Here is a 21,690-nt window from a genome sequence, read left to right as displayed (position 1 = left end):
AAAAGTTATCCTATGATAAATTAGCCCATCAGTTCTCCTTCCTAAGTTTGACAATTTTTCCCTACCTCATTCCTAAGATATTTTTCTACTTACAATGAAGGAAGTCCTCTTAGAGACTGAATTTCACCAGCTACAGAATCAGCCACTTCACAGTGTTTGTGGGCTATCACTTGAAGTACCCAAACATACTCTGACTTCAAATGATTAATTGAAGAACAAAGGCTGCTTCCGTTTGCAGAGCTTCTCCCCCAGGCCACAGGGGAGTGGAAGTGTGTGTGTGGGGGGGTCTCTGGACTTGCCCTGGAATGCATGAGCAGTTAAAGCCCATCACTCTGCACTTGGTCAAGGAAGCACCCCGAGCCACCCCAGCGATGTAGGTGCAGAGTGAAAGGTAACAGCACTGTGTTTCCTTGTTCAGGGAGGGGCATCTGGGAGACAGCTTGCAAATCGAAGCCAACTCTGTGTCATAAATCTGCAAGTTTAATTGCAATGCACAGTTAGTCTTTGGAAGACCTTTCCAATCCTGATAATGAAGACATGCATGTGCTTGTAGATGCCAACTCCCCTGCTTTTGGTTTTGGAACCTATACCATCAACCAAATCTCACCAAAAACTAGAACTGATTGGAGCCTGTTTGCACCAGTGGCTGAAATAAAAAGGGTGACGAAACGGGAAGATTGTGTGCAGCAGGTAGCTGTTCTGGCGCTCCTCAAATCATCCTAGCCAGGCAGGCCCCCTATTCCATCTATTCTATGCCCAAGGCAAGAGCTGTCAGGAGTCCCATGGATAAGCAATTTAGATAGATTCTAGCTGAATGAAGGAGATTTACTGTGGGTTTCCATTGCTGTCTGCCAAGCCAGGGAAAAAGAGTGCAGACAGATGCTCTCTCAGGTTCTTACTTGAGCTCCAAAAGGTTGGAGGCTTGGCACAACCATGAACCCCAAGGATCTTCACTTCCTTGTTTTTTCCAGCTTTTTTTTTTTTTTTTTAAAGATAAATTGAAAGTAATATAGTCAAGAACAGAGAAGGTGATTGTCTTACCCCATTAACTAATCTTTCTTGTTCTGAACATATCTATCTCCTCTTTAACAAAGCTACGAAGATTTGAGATGCTTGGGCAAAAGCAACCCAACTGGGATATATATTTGGGGCATTCTATTACCAAAATCCAAATAAATAAGATATCTCATCTACCAATAGCAGACAGCAAATCCTGTAATCAATTTCAACATGGCAAAGAAAACACAGGGATTGCTTATTTAACGGATATTAGTTGAGCACCTACTATGTATAAGGAAATACAAGGTGCTAGAGAGAAAACAAAGAAGCCTGAGACATTGCCCTTGTCTTCTAGGGCTCACAATTTATTTAAGGGATAAAGTGTCTATAACTAAACGAATGAAAAAGAAGTCACTAATGCCAAAATTGAAGGGATGGTGACACCCCCCCCCTCGCCCAGAGTTGTGGAAAAAAGATAACTCAGAGATTGGGGAATACTTCATGAAGGAGGCAACATGCAATCTGTAGATCAAATCTTTTCAGAATAGGGTCTCATAACTTGCACAGCATTAAAGATGTAATAGATATTTTAAGAGTATGTGTTTAAATCAAGCTGATTATGTGCTATGAATCTGCATTATGGGAATGCAAAGTGCACATACATGAGAGGCAGAGGTGGACTGAGTACCCAGAGGACACACAGAAAAGATGGCACTTTAGGCTGGCCCCAGAAATCATGCTGTGTGATTCCTTCAAAATGGTCAATGAGACTGAAGTCCAGGCCTTTGCCATGCTCCTTCTGAGAATGTCCTTATCCCTTTCCTCTCTAAGCAGTTTAATTCATCTGCTCTGTCAATGCCCAGCTCATTTTCTACCTAAAATCACAGGATTTCAGGCTTGGAATATACCTTCAAGATCACCTAAGTCTAGCAGTTTCTGAACTTGGCTGAACATAGTAAAAATCAACATAGAACCCAATAAGGGAGCAGTCCTTCTCTCTCCCTCTTCCAAAGCTCACCGCACATATTTATGTAAGGGATGACATTGATTGGGGCAACCAAATAGAGAATGAGTTTCTGCTCTGCTCTCATTCTGGGGATGTCAACCTGACACTCCCTAAAACTGTAGATTGCTGGGCTCCACCCCACTGGGATTCTGATGTAGTATATCGATTTGCTTTTTTACAAAGTTCTCCAGGTGATTTGAAGGACCTAGCAGATTTAGGACAGCGGATCTGCAACATTCTTCCACTGGCTTCTCAATCCCCTCTACAATTTTCTGCTCAGTGTGGTCCTGACATCTTCCTAAAGTCCTCCCTAATTTCCACATTTCTCTGGCATCACTTCCTCCCCCAAATTCTTACACCATCCCAAATCTTCAATGCTCACTTACTATCACATTGTACTATGTTGTAAAGTCTCTTCTATGTCAATAAACAATTATTAGGCTCTGTGCTGGAGAATGTACCAAAGAATACATACAAGTAATGGGTTTATGGTCTAGAAGTGGGAAAAGACACGGAAACCACTAAAGTAACAAGTTGGAATGAATTAAATTCTAAATGATGTTAAAAAACAAAAACAAAACAAAACAGGGTAAGAGATGAGAGGAAGTGGTAGTTTTTCTACTGAGAGACATTTCAGAAGCTTTCTAGAAAGGCTGGTTTTGGAGGTAGCCCTTAACAAATGACTAAATTTTTAAACCAAGAGGAAATAACTGGGGACAATACAGTGTAAAGAAATTATCCAATGAGAACACAAGGCAAGAATGTGCACATATGAGGAACAGTCAATCATCAGGGTGGGTACGCAGGAAATGAGGTTGGAAAGTGAATTAAGAACAAGTTGCTGAAGGCTCATGCTCTAGTATTAAAGAGAATATGGAATACCTGAAAGAGTTCAAGCTTGGGGCACCCAAGTGGCTCAAAATCATACAACTCTTGATTTTGGCTCCGGTCATGATCTCAGGGTGGTGAGACTGAGCCCCATGTCAAGCTGTGCACTTAGCAGGGAGTCTGAGATTCTCTCCCTCTGCCACTGCCCCTCCCTCCTGCTCTCTCTTTCTAAAATCAATCAATCAATCAATCTTTTTTTTTTTTTTTTTTTTTTAAAGAGCACAAGCTTAAGGGTCAAAGAGGACCTCCATCTTTCATGCCCATTCTGTTGCTTTCTAGTATAACTGTGATGCTGGCAATTAATTCACTCTCTTCTGTGCTTCTGTACAGAATAGAAATACGCCCTCTTCTCAAGGCTGTTGTAAGGACACACAATGCCTATCATGGCCAATTCTCTTACCTTTGTCAGTAATAGAAAACCATAGGATCTGTTTAAAGAAATAGATATGATCTAACTTCTGTTTTAGGAAGAGAATTGGACATAATATTAAGGGACATTAGGGAGGAAACAGGAAACACATAGAAGAGAAGGGTGTTCCAATAGTCTAGGTGAGACCTGAGATCCTGAACGGGGGCAGAGCCACTGTGAAAACAAGGTACAGAAGAATAACCACTGAGGAGGCAAAACCAAGAGGTCAGCAATAGGTGGAAAATGATCTCATGGAGTGAGGATGATTCAGGCTTGCAGCCTGCCTTCAGCTGCTAGGAGGAGGATAGTGAGAGAGGCAAAGGATTAGGAACCCAAGAGGAGCAGGCATCGGGTACGAGAGGGGACTTACTGAATTGCAGATGAAGGCTGAGCATCCTGTGGGAATGGTTAGTGTTCAGCAGGAGATTTCGGTCCAGGACAGGGAACACAGGGCTTGGTTCTGGGACAGAAGATGTAGGAGGGGTTGGCAGAGCTAGGAGAGGAAGCTATGAAACTAGTTGGGGCTAGCTGGGGAGAGGGAACCAAGCAGAAAAGAGGAATACTGACATCTGGATCTTAGGAAAGGTTTGCTCTTGAGGAAGAAAAGAAAATGAGGAGCTAATGAAAGAGATGGAGGAGGAGTGGTTGCCTTCAAAGATTTTTATGCAAAAGGAAAATAAATTTTCCTTATTCAAGCAACAGTGGTTTTGTCCTTTGCTATGGGAGCTGAGGCTTTATCCCTATTGATATAGGAAAAAGTGAAAGTGTGCCAACAAGTAAAAAAAGTAAGAAAATGAACAAAACCTTTTCCTTTAATAAGCTATAGGGGAAAAGAAAGAAATGATAGTTTTCTAGAGGGCAGAGGGTCAAAAGAGTGTTTTCATTTTTTTTCAAATCAATGCTCCCATACTTGTTACCATTTCTAAGTCTACCACCCACCTCCTCTCCTTATTCATGGAATATTCTGAAGAAATAGTTTTAAATTTACCACTTGGGAAATAAGCAGCTTTTATTCTTCATGGTTACGACAATTCTGTTTATAAGTCAGCTCACTGGGACATTTACTATTTGTGTATTTGTACAGAACTATCTTCAAATATGACTTAGAAAAATTCAAAATTTTGCCAGTTTATTAGGGGGTGATTATTTGTATTATTAAAGAAGTCCTTCAAAATACGAAGCTTCTTAGCAGGTAAGTGTACATAAACCATCTGACCATACAACAGAGGGCTAGGGAAGAGAAAGTTAACTTGTTACAAGTTACTACTGTAACGACCAACTATGCATGTCAGTAGGAAAGCATAATTCTATAAATAAAAATTTTAGGTTATGGAACTTTTTCCAGGAAAAACTATCATATAAAGAGAAGAATTTCTGCAACATCTATGCTGAGACCAATGGCTCCTTTGTGAGCTGAGGGATGGCCTCTCTAAGTTTCCAACTCCTGGGCCTAAAGTGACCTGAGCAGCAGAGCGCTGTGAAGACAGCTTTTGGGATAAGCCCACAACAGCTCTGAACCATCTGCTAAGAGTATGGCAATTACATAATTAACCATAATAGCTGCAAGTAATATACTTAGGACAGAAACCCTGTTGTCAGCTGAACTAAAAATTAGAAAGTGATCACCCATTCCCCCATAGTGTAAATTATAGCTATGTGTATAATGAGATTTATTTGCATTTTTCATAAAATTCACCAAACTCCTTATTCACTCATTACTTACCCATTATGTGTTTTTTTAAACAGCACTTTTAAAGTTTGCTTTGGCTCAGAGCGAATTATTTGCCAAGAGTTTATTCCTGGAGTCATGAATCCACCAAGGCTTCTTTACCTTTTTGCAAATTCATAGTTCTTTTTGTGGGTCATAGTGGTTTGTGGCCCCTGTGTGTGCATGTGTGGGGAACAGTCTTAAGATATTCTAAGTAGTAAAACATTTCATAAGAAAGGGTCCTATATCCCAGAGTAACTAAACAGAAAAAATAAAAAGAAAAATCAGAAAATGAGTAGAGAGTAGTCAATAAAAGTAGCAAAAATTAGGTTACCTCCTTGTAATTATGCATATACTTGGATAATCTGTTGATTTACTAGGTGGAAGAAATATGTGCTAAAAAATTCATTGAGCTTTTGGATATCAGGAGGCACAAACACAAAAGTACATGAAAAGGTAAAATGAGGCAAAGCTGCCTCTGAGAGTAAAAATTCTGATGAACCTAATAATCTACCAAATGCAATGTTAGATACACATGAGCAGAGGAAAACATTTTTCTGTGCACACTTTTTAAAAATATGGTGTCTCCCAGACCAATATTACTATTGTAGGGGAAGAGCTCAGGGCACGAGGCAAGTTGGCCATGTACATTTGCCAACCAAGAGGGCAAGGAAAATTCTCCCTGCCCTCAAATCTCTCCCCAGCTCACTGCCACACCTTGGCTAGAAATGCCTTCCAATACAGTTCCTAATGAGCTGAAGGGCAAGGGTGGGAGGCATTTTCTCGGAAATGGAACACATTGTTTCTCAGAATATTAGACAAGTAGTTTCAAGATTCATTAGAGATTTCTAGCTAGAAGAGAGCATCCCAATATGTATATTTAACAGATGTGACAATTGTGTCCCTCAGACAAAAAGCAACTGGCCCAAGATCACATAGCAAATTATTGGCATAAAAATGCTGATTTTCAATGCTCTATCTAGGGGTCTTTTTTGCACTACTGAGCACTGCCTGTAATCAGAAGGGGTAAAAGAGGGGCCTGGTACACTTTACTGCAGGGATAAGTTCCAGAATTTGGGACAGCATGAGGACTGGGTGGGCCAGCAACTGAAGGCCTAGGGAGTGGGCATTCTGGATTTGTGCCTGGATGAAAAAGAAGTTGCTATTTTGCTTAATATTGGTTTAAATGACAACGACAATGTAATGACATTAATATACCATCATATAGTGGTTTGCTCTTCTATTGATCTACTTATCTGCAGATAAGTCATATCCCTAGTGAAATATTATGTCTCCTCTACTCAAAAACAGAATTGTATCCTGACACAAACTTGATGGTACCATTTATTATTTGCTCATAAGGTACAGAAACATCCAGTGTTTCTGTACAGTCATTTGTGTGTTTCGATATTATTCTGGGTTTTATGAAGGGCAATTGCTTGCCATCCTGTTACGAAGCTGCATCCATTTTGACTTTGCATCAAGCTAATGTATATCGATGGAAACCACATTAAACAGAACAAGAGTAAATATTCTCCACCTCCAAGAACTGATTACAAGTTGGCCTAAAGTGGTCATCAACATTTCATTTGGAAGTGAATTTACACCTTCGAAAATATTATTATTGGTTTTGGTTTTGAATTTCCTTTTGAAGATGTCTTTGTATTATGTTACCTCCTGATATTTAGTCTTATTGGGATTTCTTGGAAAAGTGTAATAAAAAAATATAATATTGACCATGATTTCAAGACAAAGTGATCGTGCTGTTTCCCATGTAATTCTACTAGAAGAATTCAAGTTAATTTGCTTATTTTAGCATAATGATACATGTGATTCCAACAATTTAAAAGCTAAAATCCTTAGCAGGTAGAGATGAAAAAAAAATCCTCACATCACAAGAAAACACTGGATATGAATCCGTTTGTATAACCAGGAGAGACCCCTGCAATCGCTAAATGGGGAGGACTGAGAAGGGTCCTGTGAAGTCATGACCCTTGGAAGGTGTTGGTTTACAGAGTGTGAAGCAGGCAATTCACCAGCTGCACCCAGGAAGCAGTGCTGGACATGCGGTGGCCAGGAGGGAAAGGAACTTTGAGGACGGGTGGATCCCCCTGCCACTTCAGACTCACAGTGAATTTGCTCTAACTTCTGTGATGGGGGAAAACTCCTTAATTTGGACTACAGTTCAATATTTCAAATTTTTTTCAAAAAAAATTTTTTTTTCATTCATTCAGCCCACAAACATTTATTAAGCTTTGAGCACCAAAGCAGATATTCACCAGTTTAGGACGACTTTGTCATGGACTAGCTGGCCATGGTGCTCAGTAGCATCTGGAGGCAGGAGAGAGCCAAGTAGACAGGGGTCTCAGCTCCCTCCTCCACAGTCCTGGGGCTGTAAGGCCCACTCATGTCCATCTTCACCCACCCTGGGCAGCATGCATTCAGCAGAATCCTGTCAGCTTTCCTCTTCTCATCCAGATTATGAAAATAAAAAGCGATTAATTACTCTCTCTCTCTCCCTTTTTTTTTTTGACCATTTTTTTTAGGGCTCCACTATAAAGACAAATTAGCTAAGGATTATGCTCAAAATCTTTTTTTATAAAATAGATTTTATTTACTTATTTGAGAGAGAGTGAGAGAGCAGGAGCAGAAGGAGAGGAAGAAGCAGGCTCCCCACTAAGCAGGGAGCCCGTTGGCGGGACTCAATCCCAGCACCCTAGGATCATGACCTGAACTGAGGGCAGATGTTTAACCACTGAGCCTCCTACGTGTCCGAATTCTGTTCAAAATCTGAGGCACAAGATCCTAAGTACAGGCTGTCCATTCAGCACACGCTGCTGGATTGTGTGACTCTCAGGTGTGGGTTCGGAGAGCTGCCTGGAGCGCTGCCCCCCGTGACAGGGCCAGGAACTTGGTCCTGCCACTTTCCTACGGGGCTAACAGAGCAGCATCTGTTTCACAGGAGCATAGGTTAGCTGCAAAGGCCAAATAAGCAACTGTGGGGCAAGACCAAGAAGTCGGGTGCCAAGAATTTTAGGGTTTTTTTTCCCCTCCACATTAATAATCTATTTTCTCACCAATGTCACAACTATTTCTTTGCTTCCTTTTGTCTATATAATGGATATACTCACTTTAATCCCCACGTTTTCAAAGAAGTCATGGTGGAGAGAGATGCTGATAAGCATTTTTAAAGGTCTTTGCCTCAGAAAGAAAGCAGTCTTTTGAAAAAGTTCTCTGAGAAAATATTTAGAGAGTCAGTAATACTGAGTCAAAAATCTCTAAACCTGATCCCTTTAAAAATAGCTTTGTATGGCAAAACATATTAGTGATTGTACGTGTGTGTGCATGTGTGTGTATAGATATATTATGTACATGTCTCTTCTCTGATTACAAAGAAAAAAATACTCAATTATGGAATTCCAGGTCTCAATGTTTAAGTGAGATATAGATGCTGTAATTAGATAAACTATTTCCCTTAATTTGTAGAAATCTTTGCCTCCTCCTACACCACTTTTTTTTAAAGATTTATTTATTCATTCATTCATTCATTCATTCATTCATTCATGAGAGACAGAGACAGAAAGAGAGTCAGAGACACAGGCAGAGGGAGAAGCAGGCTCCATTCAGGGAGCCTGATGTGGGACCTGATCCCGGGTCTCCAGGATCAAGCCCTGGGCCGAAGGCAGGCGCCAAACCACTGAGCCACCCAGGGATCCCCTCTTACTCCACTTTGAATGACACTCTCATGCATCTGTTCCGCAGCAGCAGTATATATAGCAAAACTTTCTGAAGTTTAAATGCAGGACACCCTTCGTAGCATGGTGGCAACCTGACCAAAACAGCGGTCAAGTAGAAGTGCTTTTTTTTTCTTTCTGATAAGCAGGGCCCAATTTAGTCTCTTTCTAAGCAGAATGAACACACACACACACACACACACTCTCTCTCTCTCTCTCTCTCTCTCTTTCCCTCTCTCTCTTCCTATATTCAGAGTCGAGATTTTCCTTCTACCACTAGCTAATAAACTCAGGAGGCTGCAATGAGGCTGAGCGGCAAGCAGTTTGATGTCCTCAGCAGGATACGAGGAGTCAGAAGTGGCGCTGTAAATCCAGAGCGGGGCTTCAGCGCTGTGTTAAGTGTGGCCTGAGTCTCAGAGATTTCCTTTTGATGCAAGTTGAGTGTATTAATGGGAAAAGCATTCACTTTTATTTGTCTGTAGTGTCTACAACACTGAGGCGGCCTCATTTAGCCTTGGCCCAAGTGAAAATACACAGTGAAGCAATCTGTTGCAAATTAGCGCTGCTCCCCTTTCATTTACTGGCTTGTAATTGGAAGGGGTGAAGAACATGCAACTTAGCAGACCACGTGAGCTATCTGCTAGTGTGGATAGCACACCTCCCTGGATCTCCCCAGATCTCCCTGGGAGCCCCCAGGCAGGAGTCTATCCTCAATGTCCACTTGATCTGAAAGAAAATACGGCTGCGTGTGAAATGTGCTCCCTTGGTGAGGCAGTTCCTTGCCTCCTGAACAGGTACTGATGCCTCTGCTGGAACCTTACCTTTCTTTAGATAGAGCTTTACTCTCCCGCTTCCAGATGGTCTTGAAGTCACTGCAAAACTCGTACCACACCATAAACACATAGTTGGGTGTGATCTCCTTCTCACCAGACTTTGGCTTCATCCCAAAATATCCTACTGTTGTTTCAAAACTGCAACAGGTAGGGGGGAAAAAAAACAAAACAGAGTGATGTAGGGAGTGAGAAACTGTTCACACCCTCAGAGTGGGGATGCTGGGGGGCATTTTCCCCATATTCATCCCCTAAAACTCCCTGACACTCCTGGCCACATTTTATGTATATGAAAATGATCATGTCCAATGCCAGGGGGCTATGCCAGTAAAGCGCTGTATTTGTTCTCCACCTCAAATCCACATCATTTACCAGCTCTTCATTTTGTGTGTCATGATTGCGTGGGCATGTAAGGATGACATACCGATTCTGCAGCGGTAGCAGTGGTCAGTTAGGCGGCCCACGGGGAAGAGATTAATCTGTTGAGTGCTTCCTAGAAAAATCAAGGAGCTATTCTATCCTTATTCTGGCATCCTCTGGCTTTGTAATCTTGGGTCAATCACTTAGCACCAGACTCCATTTTCTCAAGGGTGAAGTAAGACTTAGAATGTATGATCTCTAAGAAGGTTACAGCTTAAGACTTGATATGATACAAGAATGCAAACCACCGATGTATCAAAGGAGATATAACTGAAGGCAGGGCCAGGTTTGGATGAAAAACCGTCTTTGATCTTGGAAAGATGATCTCTAATCGGTCAGAAAAGGGTCTGGGTTTCCCAAAGCTGATTCTCAGCCATCACTCCGAATCCCCTGACCTACCCCTCAGAAGCTCATTGCACACCAGACTCATTGCACACCGGGCCTCCCAGGCAGCCCTTCTTGGAGGCACTAGCTTTGTAGCAATTTATAGCTCTGCACTTAGTCCCCCCCCCCCCCCAACCTCCACCCACCCAAAGCCTCACAAGCTCATTTGCCATGAGCAAGAACACTTAAATAAATGGTCCCCTTCTTCTAGGGTGTTGGAAACTAATCAAAGCAGGAATGGCTGGCTAGGTTTACTACGCGGTGCTCTATCATCTGTTCAGACACAGTATGTTTTTTGTGGCCATCCTGAATACTGAGTTTCTAATGGAGCTCTCTTCAATGGTAATTGTAAAATCCTGAAGCCCCGTTACTATTATGGAGAATACTTTCATCTCCTTCTCAGTTATTGGGCAATATGTATCTCATAAGATTTTATCACATTTCACAGATGAACTGTTAATTGATTCCATGGCTATGATTAGGTGAGATCCAAGCTGGAGCTGCAGCTCTGAGTCCCATAAATTCTTTGTGCTTCTGTAAATAATAAATCTGTTTTTAATGCAAATTAAAACTACTGGCCAGGGAATTTTGGCTCCCAGTTATTAAAAGACTGGAAGTGCATAAGTGGAGAAAGGCAATAACTGCAGTAATTTCTTAAGGGACTCTCTTATAATTCCAAACATACATAATTTGGAACAAAACCAGGAATGGAAGAAAGTCGCAATGCCCACTTCCCTGCCAAAGGTGACTCTTAACTCCGTGGCAGTCAAAACGCTGATACAACCAAATATATGCTCTATAGCATATACTTTTATTTCATTCAAAATGAAAATTATATTGACTGTGGAATGGAAATATGCAAGTAGAGAGTTATGTGACCTCTAGGAACAGGACGTGAATTTCTTATAGAGTCATGGAGCTTTAGAACTGGAAGGGATGTATAGGAGAACTTTTCTGACGCTCTCAATTTAGAGATGAGAAAACAGAGAGCTGGAAAGATTAAATGACTTTATTCGTTGGCAGAGTTGGGCCTACCACCTGAGATCCCCGATTCTAAGTGAAGTGCTTTTCCCACTCCACCCTTCTGTTGCTCATGCTCATTGACACAGGCATCTAAAAAAAAAACCCTCTTCTCTCTCTTTTTTTTTCCATTTCTACTTTAGACACAGCTGCCCTCCTGGCATCACCCCCCAGCAAGGCATATCATCATCGTTTTTTCTCTTCTTTATGGTCACCTTTGAAACAGAAGCATATTTCTTTGTGCATTAATAGAAAAGAGAAAGTCTTTCCCTATTAGTGTTCAGAGGAGAAAATTATTTTCCAGCAGAATATAGTGAAGAGTACAGAAATCCCAGTCACTGTGCCTCATGGATCATCCCAGCACCCCTGGCAGTATCTGGAGTTCAAGATGCTGCCAATACTAGTATTATTTCACAGAATGCAGGTGCTGTTTGGTGGGTTATCATGGAGCTTCTGAAAAGCATGTCATCATCTAGAGACCTCATTTTTCCCAGCCTAAACTGGAGCTAAACATGTACCTTCATCACCTCTCACTCTGGGGGTTTGTGAGGTCTGGCTTGCTAACCCTCCAAAGGGGCAGAAACTAAAGGAAATACTGAATTTCAGCACTTTTCTCCCCGCCCCCCCCCCCCATGTGTTTTAGAAACTAAGAAAGCAAGCTCCTCCACAGAAGAACTGGAGCAAACAAATTCCCGGGGGATGGCCTGGCTTTGGCACTCTGCAACTTTGACAAAGAGGAAGTTGCTCTGAGGATATGCCTCTTTTGACTTCAGAGTTATCCCTTTGTTCAAGGAAAAGCTAAAGGCTTGAATATGAACCTATGACCGCCTACTGCACTACTGTCCTCCTGAAACTATTGCTATTTAACAGCCAGGATAATCTTTTCCAATGGACAATGCAGTCATTCAAGATGTCTATTTGCCAGCAGACAACTCTAAAACAGCTTTCAACTGTGGAAAGACTGATTTCTAATCATACATTACATTTCGTAAACTTCTTGACTTCACTCTGTTCTTTTTCTCTCTGCTCTAATTCCTTATCTGAGTCCTATCTTTTTAATTCCGCTACATATTTTGAAAGCACAGATAACGATGATATCAAAGCGCCCATGGCAACGTGAGCTCTTTTACAGTGTTGAGACGCCAAAGCAGAACACATTTACTTACTGTTTTACATGCATGCCTGTACAAACTGCTGAGGAAAAGCAAACATGCCTTGACCTCAGAGTAAATGGTTTCTCTTGAGAATAAAACAGAAAAATTTACTAAATCTCACACGAATATTGCAACACTGACCACCAGCCTCCTTAAAGAGTGCAAGCAAACAACTGTGGTTACTACATTAAAGATGGGATCTAACGTATTTCATGTATGACATGAAAGCTATACTACCTGCACCACAAAGTCACGGAAAACGCTGACAACTAAAATTTATGATCCCCCTCAGCATAGCTAATGCACAGCAGCAGCTTCGGCCCCTCTGAGGTGGGCCCCCTTTTCTTGAAGCAAGAATTTCTTCTTTTTTTTTTTTAAGATTTTATTTATCCCCAAGAGACACAGAGAAAGAGGCAGAGACACAAGCAGAGGGAGCAGCAGGCTCCCCACGAGGAGCCCGATATGGGACTCAATCCCAGGACCCCAGGATCACGCCCTGAGCCAAAGGCAGACGCTCAACCACAGAGCCAACCAGGTGCCCCCTGAAGCAAGAATCTTGAAGAAATATTAGACATTTGACATCCACCCTGGAAACCAAATTTCTGTTTGGCCTGACACCAATGTACCCTTGTTGATGGCCTCTTCTGAACATGCTGTTTTCTGCAACACAGAGATATTCATTTTACACATGGAGGAAAGGAAAACTTAATAGAGGTTTAAGTCCAATCAAGGGGCACAGAAATCTAAAAACATAGTCATGTCATTGCTTTGGGGGTTTCAAAGATGATCATGCTTGCATGATAGTCATGACTCAAGAACATGGCTGCGTTTAGCAAAATGCAGGATTGGCCTTCACGTCCCTTTCATCTGCATTTTAATTTGGCGGTTGGAAGCGGGGCAAGATGTTGGCGCCTGTCGAGGCAGAGACGACAGCACTGTCCGTAGGCTCTCAGAACTCTTGGAAATTGTGGCTAGGCAGGAGGAAACGGTTTGTTTCTAGAGTTTGTTCATTTGCACCTAATGAACTCCTCTCTTCATGCATTTGTAAAGCTCATTTTCCTTGTAGGCTATTTCCTCTGCCTACTGCTCATTTAATTTTCTAGTACTTTTAGAATCGGCACCAGCAAAATCTATCTTGGATCTCTGTGCTGAAAATGAGAATGGCTCAGTATATTCTCACTCATCCCTTTTTAAGAGGGAGGCATAGCCAAGCTGACTAATCTGGTCAGGTGGCAAAACCAAAAATCTCTGCCAGGGACCAGAGCCACTGATTACTGGGTGAAGTGGGTGGTTCCTTTCTGCTGTCAGTTAAGAGCAAGAAGAGCAAAGAGGAGGCCTGGAGTAGGTGAAGGGTAGAACAGAAGACTTCTGAGGTCTCTTCCAATTTCTGAGGCACTTTTCATAGTTGGAGGTCAGTCCCTCCTCCCCACTTGCCCCATGTCTATAGAATCCTCTCAGATCTGAGGAGAGACGTAATAAGTTGCTTAGGCGTTTGGAATAATTGGTTTACTCTTGTTGTAAGGCTAAGAAGGATCACATTGTTCCTTACTTCCATAAAGTGGTTCAGGATCAGAGAAATGGAGGAGATGCAGACAGTGCCATGACGCAATGCACGTCAATCACTTCTGACTGCTTCTGTACTCTTTGAGAAGAAATATTTCCAAGTCTTGAGCTCCCTATGAATCTTGATTGCTCAAGGATATATAGTCTCAAAAAATGGGGCCAAAAGAATGGCTCATAAGACACCATGCTAAGTAAAATAAGCCAGTCATAAAATGAAAAATGTTATCTTGATTCTACCTACGTGAGGTATTTAGTGTAGTCAAAGTCACAGAGATGGGAAGTAGAATAATGGTTACCAGGAGCCAGGGTGGGAGAACAAGACAGGGGAGTTATGATTTAATGGGTACAGAGTTCCATTTGGAGTTCTGAAGATAGATAATGGTGATGGCTTTCTGGTATGACTGCACTTAAACATAACAATAATAAAAAGGGACAGCTAGCCCCCCAAAAAGACTAAGGCCAACTCAGAGCCACTTACCTTTTCTGTGCATTCTCCAAGTGACTTTCTTCCATTTTATGCTCTTTTTTGGCTGTGAAAGAGAAATTATTATTATTATTATTGTTGCTATTTAAGGATTATTTATTTATTCATGATAGACAGAGAGAGAGAGAGAGAGAGAGAGAGAGAGAGGCACAGACACAGGCAGAGGGAGAAGCAGGCTCTGTGCCAGGAGCCCGACGCGGGACTCGATCCTGGGACTCCAGGATCGTGCCCTGGGCCCAAGGCAGGTGCTAAACCGCTGAGCCACCCAGGGATCCCCCAGAAATTATTATTATTAAAACAGCATTCTCTTCCACCATATCTTTTGTGCAATCTTCTACTCTATTACACCCATGTATTATCAAAATAATTCTGAATTCAGGGGTTGGCAGCCCCTACCACATGTCCTGGAGATAGTTCTCAAATGGTTACATCTACCACCCTTGCTTTCATGAGAATAGCTGTGGCTAATGGGGGCCATATAATTTAGTGTTCTCAGTGGGACACTTCTGAGAATGAAAGAAGGTGACAGCTAATAATACACCTGGACAATAACATAAATTGGAACAATCCTGACCAGATTGGTACATGTAGTCACCCCAGCTACAGCTGGCCTTTTTGGGAGCTTTGGTGCGTACTTGGCACTCTCCCCACTTCTCCCCAAACATCAGAAACCCAGTACCATTTATAGCAGTTCTGCTCAGATTCCAACAAATTCACTGGAACACTTGCACACACTGTCTCTACACCCAGAGGCTCCTTTGGAGGTCTGGGGGAAGCCTATGGTCTCCTCTCTCAGAATACTATCTTTAAATGCTTTGAAAAAAAATATATTTAAGACTACTAAGGAAATCCACATAACTCTGAATTTATAGATTAAGAACCAGTGTTCCTTAGGAACTATTTATTTAGGAGGTTTCGTTTTTGGGTGGTGGTTTTACATATCTCTCTAATCAGAAAATGTTTAATATATGAAAATAAAACTTATTCATTTTAAAAATGTTTAGAAAAATAGTTAAATCATTTTCTATGTAAGTCTTGAGGCTCCTTTCATTTAAGGCTACAGTGATATAAAATGAACAGGAAAAGACAATCAGTCATATCTATTAGGGCCTCTGATGTTCATGAAAGATACCTTGTGAAAGATATTAAAGGATTTTAAAATAGCACTATTTTATTAAGCTTAGCTCTGCCGTGTACTACCTGTGTGACTGTGGTCAACTCATGACCAACTGCAGTTATTGACTCATCTGTCCTATAAGAATAGCCCCAGTGACTACCTCATACAGCTGTTATAGAGATTGAATGATTGACAACACATCAAGTGCTTGTCATGTAATACATGATCGACCAATAAATGACATGAAAGGTATTATCAGTACCTTATCATCATTGATTTTAAAATGTCAATTTTATCAAGTTATACCCTGCTCAAAACCTTCCAAATCTGGTCATCACTCTTGATATAACCTCTAACATCTTCACAATGTCCCATTAGGCCTCGCAGGTCTGCTTGCTGGCTCCTCTGTGATGTCACTTTCTCTTTTCCCAGGCTCATTCCTTTTCAGTCTCTCTGCCAGTTTGCTGATGCTTGAGCACACTGAACATGCACACTGGGTGAGGGGGCTGGGACGGTCCTCTGCACTTGCTGCCTCTCTGCCCTGGGACACTTTGCCCAACAGTCTATGCATGACTGGCCCCCTTACTGTATTCAGGTCTCAGCTCAAACATCACACTCTCTGACTTCACTAAGTAAAAACCACCCCTTTCTGCACATCCCTGTCCCCTCCCCCAACTCTCTCAACCTCTGCACCTTACCTTTTCCCTGCCCAGCCTCTATCTGCCTGGCAGATAATTTGTTTTCTCAAGCATTCATTATATGACAATTGAATGTAAGCTCAAGGAGAGAAGCAACTTTATCTAGATTGTTTTCTGCTGAGCCTTAAACATGGTAGGAGTGCCTATATATTAAATAACTTATTTTAGCTGAAAATGCATATACTGGACAAATATCCCTTAAAAAGAAAGATACTAGATTCCCTAAACATAGCACTTGATACTCAGAATACAAACATAGACTAAACAAGAATGTCAGGCTAATGTTGTATACCTTAAAGTCCAGCAAATGTTAGTGAACAAAAATGACTTTAAAAAAAAAAGGTCTTATTTATTTATTCATGAGAGGGAGAGAGAGAGAGACAGGCAGACTGAGAAGCAGGCTCCATGCAGGGAGCCCGATGTGGGACTCAATCCTGGGACTACAAGATCATGACCTGGGCCAAAGGCAGGCACTAAACCGCTGAGCCACCGGGGATCCCCGACTTTTTTAAATATTAAAATGATTCTGCTTTGATAACTATGCCATCTTAGGTAAGATGATAGTTATGGTCATCTTTTGCAGTATGATTTCCACCCCCCCATCCTCCTAGTAGGAGTCTCTGTGAATTAGTCTCATTCTTAGCCGGTCAGACACAGATAAGTGACTTTTGTCTCTCCTAGACTTCCGAGTCCTCCAAAATGTGAGACAAACAAGTAGTTTGTTCTTAGCCAGTGGTTCTTAACTATGTGCATGGCCAAACACAAGGAAAAATTCCTTTGAGGCCTGAGTGATCTTCCTGGAGCACCTCTGCTGTTCTCTGTCACCAGGTGGTTTCTAACTGGCTACTTCCAGGCCATAAGTAGATCGTAGCCCAGCTGTCTTTGCATATAAATTCACTGACAACAGATACCCTTTCTACATGGAATTAAGCATTCAATAAGATTTTCGAATAGCTCTCTAAATGTGGTTATTTGGAAAAAAACTAGCATGCAAAATGTAAAAATAAGGGTTTCCAAGAGGCCCAATGCATACTGCAGAACTTCTGAGGGTCTGGGGGCAGGGAAAGAACCTTTGGGAAAATGAGAAGAACCTAGAGACCTTGATTTTTTCTAAGCAAGGAGCCTGTGTATAGACAGAAAAGGCAGCCACTTCCATGGTGTGACCTGGAAGCTCTATCAGCCTAAAAGATTTCTCCCAGCAAAATATGTGACATTTCCAACCATGTCATTATACACTTTAAGTCTTTAAAGTGCTCTAAGCATAACAAAAACACATTACTTGGAAAGAAAATGTTTAAAGACTGGAGTCACAAATTCAAATCCTAGTATCGGGATCCCGGGGTGGCGCAGCGGTTTGGCGCCTGCCTTTGGCCCAGGGCGCGATCCTGGAGATCCGGGATCGAATCCCACGTCGGGCTCCCGGTGCATGGAGCTTGCTTCTCCCTCTGCCTGTGTCTCTGCCTCTCTCTCTCACTGTGTTCCTATCATAAATAAATAAAAATTAAAAAAAAAAAAAAAAAAAAGATTAAAAAAAAAAAAAAAAAAAAAAAAAAAACAAATCCTAGTATCACCAGCCACTAAGGCAACTGTAGGCCAAGTATAAGAATCCTAATATTCTAAAACTCTATCCCTTGCTTCTCAACATTGGGACCAAGAGTCTCAGTGTAGGGAAGCTGACAGGCTGTGTTAGGAAAATGGGAAGGCCGTACCCCATGTAGGGGAGGGAAAGCATTTGCCATTGTTATCAGATCTTCCTCCTTTTTCAGAGAAGCTAAGATTTTTAAATGGATGTTCTCAACTGAAAAACATTTTTTTTCCAGATGCTCTATAGGACAAAGAGAACATTTCTGTTGACCATATCAGGTTCTGCAAGCTCTGACTTAAGCAATTAGTATCAACAGACATAATGACATAGGTGGGTTTGGTCTTCTGTTCCATGTACCAGACCCTATTCTGGGTGCTTGGGATACCCCAGTGGAGAAAACAAAGGTCCCCACAGAACTTTCATTCCAGTTGGGGAAGACAGACAATTAAACTGGAGAGAAAAAGATCCAGTGTAAGTAATTTTTGGTAATGGATAGCAACAAAAATTTCCAGAGCACGGCTTGTTGCCTATTGGAGATTACTATGGATTACTGAATTAGGGTGCCAGGCCCCCACAGCATGCTACAGAGGTGCCAAGGATCCAAAAGGGAGACAATGTCTAAACTGAAGATGACAAGTCTCAGGTGTAAATTGTCTTTACCCTACAGCTTTGACTAGCAGTGGCCCTGAATGTATGTATGGGATTTACTTAGTCTTCTATTCTACAAAACCCCATGGACATTAGTATTTAGGCGGTTGTTGTTGTTGTTGTTGTTCTTCTTCTTCTTCTTTAGATTTTATTTATTTGAGAGAGTGCAAGCAAACACTAGTAGGGAGAGGGGCAGAAGGAGAAGTAGACTCCCTACTGAGCAGGGAGCCTGACACAGGGCTCAATACCAGGATCCTGGGATCATGCCTTGAGCCAAGGGCAGACACTTAACCAACTGAGCCACCCAGGTGCCCCAGGTGCTTCCTTTTTAGCTTACATTGTATATGGGTATGGTGGGGGCTGGGTAGGCTTCTTAGAAGAGTAAATTTGGATGAGTCGTCAGAGACTGACATGGCACCAAAGGAAGTAAAAGGAGAAAATAACAGGCATCCCCAGCCTTGCTCTCTTCTCTTTCTGGCACAAGAGGCTGTCTCATTGTCTGCAATGAGTTAAATACAATGGTTTTCCAAATCTGAGTTGTAAAGTAGTTGCTTAGGATGATGACCGGACAGTCTCACTTTTTCAGATAGTAAAAGCAATAAGGAAAACAAATCAGAGTACTAAAAGTGAGAAGCTTCTCTCAACATCAATTCTGTCTTCCAAACGTCTTTCTTAAGGCTGTGGACACACTGTGATGATGGTGAACTTCTGGATGTCCTTGGAGAAAGGTGAGTGGCAAGTGTGCTCAGTGACCTACCTACGCATACTATAATTCCTCTGTAATTGGTAGAACTGTGTTGCTTTTCTTGAGCTTCAACTTTCTCCATTAAAGAACAATGTTTATTTTTCATAATTCTATGTCGCAGGCAGAAAGCAACATGCCTTCTATGGAAGATATTTATTTGTTTAAGAGGTATTTATGTGGATTTTATTTAATGCAGCCTTTCTGAATAAAGACTATTTGCTTTTGTGTAAAGCTTTAATACCTTGGAATATTGTTTCCTAGTTCATTTGATCACCATTGTCTCATTAGTTATCAAAAAGACACCCCATAATAACCAGTGTGAAATTCCATAGTACTGTGGCCTACCGAGTGAGACAGAACTCAGGATGGATAATTCCAACTTTTAAGCCCATCTCTGCCACATAAGTGTCAGGATAAGTCTCACATTTTGGTTTCCATCTCTGCAAAATGAAGATGATAATGACTATGTGCATGGAAATATGAAGGCTACATGAAGAGGGGCCAATGCTTGCTTGCATCAGAATCTCTTGAGTTGGCCTCTGGTGGCCCCATGTCATGTTGAGACTGCTGGGGGTTCAAGCTTCCAGCGGGATGGCAATTCCAACAAAATTATATGCAAGTGTAGCATAGTGGAAAGAACTTGGGCTTTGTGTTGGGCAGGCCTGAGTTGACTTTGTGCTCTGTCACTTATTAACTGAAAGACCTTGGGGAAGTCACTTAACTCCTCTGAGCCTTACCCGTTACACTAGAATAATAAGATCTATCCTGCAAGCTGGTTGTGACCCTTGGAGCTACTGAACATGAGAGATCAACATAGTGACTAACGTACCCTAAGAACTCAAAACTGACAGCCATTTATTATTTGATCGGCTAGAAGCAAATGCTAGTAGTCATTATTCCACCTGTCTGATTTTGGAATGAGTAATACAAAATTTCAAATTTCCTTTCTTTCTTAAGAATGACTACAATCACCCTCAGTATAGGATAGTTTTGCATGTGATCATTTTCGAGTCAGATCAGGTGTCCTCTGCTCTGATCCTCACTGTTCTCCCATTTCACTTCCAAAACCGATGTCTTTACCATGGCACCTAAGGCTTGTCTCTAGGAGGGTGGTTTCTATGTTGGACCTAAAGTCATTATATTTGCTGCTTAAGCCCATTTTATTTTATTTAAGCCTCAGGAAAAAGACAGAAACTGATTGATAATTTTGAAAATTTACCCGAGAGTCAAGGGGGTAGGTATGAGGAGCTTATGATTTTTTTTCCCACTTCATCATTATTGAATTACAATCTTTGACCGGATGAACTGAATCACCTCTCATATACTCAGGGAAAGACAATGACGTAGGGATCTACTTCAAAAAGGTAGTTTTCTGAGAGCAAAGACTCCTGCTCTAAGCTCTCGGCTCTGTGATCTATAATGGGTTCCTTGCATGACATAGGAAACTCAGTTCTCCGCATTGCAGCTGAATTGCCAACCTAAATGGCAAACTGGATTACGCCGCTGCTGTGCTTACGTGTTCAGGAGCTTCCTCTCTATCCAGGATGAGGTACACTCACATTACACAGTAAGCCCTTAAACAGCCTGGCTCCTGTTACTTCCTGCTACATGTGCCATGCTCCTGTCAAGGGGACTCCTCACTGTTCTTGTCACCCAACCTGTTTTCTTGCACCTTTCTTCTTGGGAACCACTGTTTCTTCTGCTTTGCATTCCTCCTCCTTCTTGCCTTCTCCTCCCAAACAGCCTCACTGGAAACATCTTTTCTTCCTTCAAAAGCCAAGCTTTAACATTACATCTTTCATGAAGACCTCTACACGTGCCTTTCCTTCACTGAGTGGTGAGCTGCTTTTTCTGTACAGTTCCACACTGTGTTCACATATGTGGGGGCACAGTACGGACATCATTTACTGGCAGTCTGCTTTTCCTACTAGACTTGGTGCTTCTTGAGGGCAGCAACCGAAATCTACTTCTTTTTTTTAAACTTATTTTATAGGGTTTATTTATTTGAGAGAGAGAAAGAGAAAGAGAGCATAAAAGGAGAGGGAGAAGCTGACTCCCTGCTGAGCAGAGAGCCTGCTTTGGGGCTTGATCCCAGGATCCTGAGGTCATGACCTGATGCTTAACCAACTGAGTCACCCAGGTGCCCCCTAAAAATCTATTTCATAAAGGAATTTCAAAATCTGTGTGCCTCAACTTTAACAAACTAGCAGGCACTCCTCTTATTTGACAGGTGAATGAAGTGACAGGAAGGGACCCACACTAGCAGATCATAGTCCCTGCTCATTACCTCCCTACTGG

General features: G+C 41.8%; 1 protein-coding gene across 6 annotated transcripts in view; it reads right to left on the bottom strand.

The window, feature by feature from the left end:
• The window catches only part of FMN1 (formin 1), a 420,196-nt gene that overhangs the window by 22,561 nt on the left and 375,945 nt on the right, over window positions 1-21,690 (bottom strand). For all 6 annotated transcript variants that reach the window (XM_072738177.1, XM_072738178.1, XM_072738176.1 and 3 more), the window contains 2 exons: window positions 14,594-14,645; window positions 9,566-9,715 (listed from right to left, as the gene is read on the bottom strand). In XM_072738177.1, the coding sequence (XP_072594278.1) occupies window positions 9,566-9,715; window positions 14,594-14,645 (202 nt within the window). The remainder of the gene's footprint in view (window positions 1-9,565; window positions 9,716-14,593; window positions 14,646-21,690) is intronic.

This window comes from Vulpes vulpes, chromosome 15 (genome assembly GCF_048418805.1).
Source record: "Vulpes vulpes isolate BD-2025 chromosome 15, VulVul3, whole genome shotgun sequence".
NCBI classification, from domain to species: Eukaryota; Metazoa; Chordata; class Mammalia; order Carnivora; family Canidae; genus Vulpes; species Vulpes vulpes.
The sequence above is the reverse complement of the archived record's forward strand: the minus strand, read 5'-3'. Positions and strand labels throughout refer to the sequence as shown.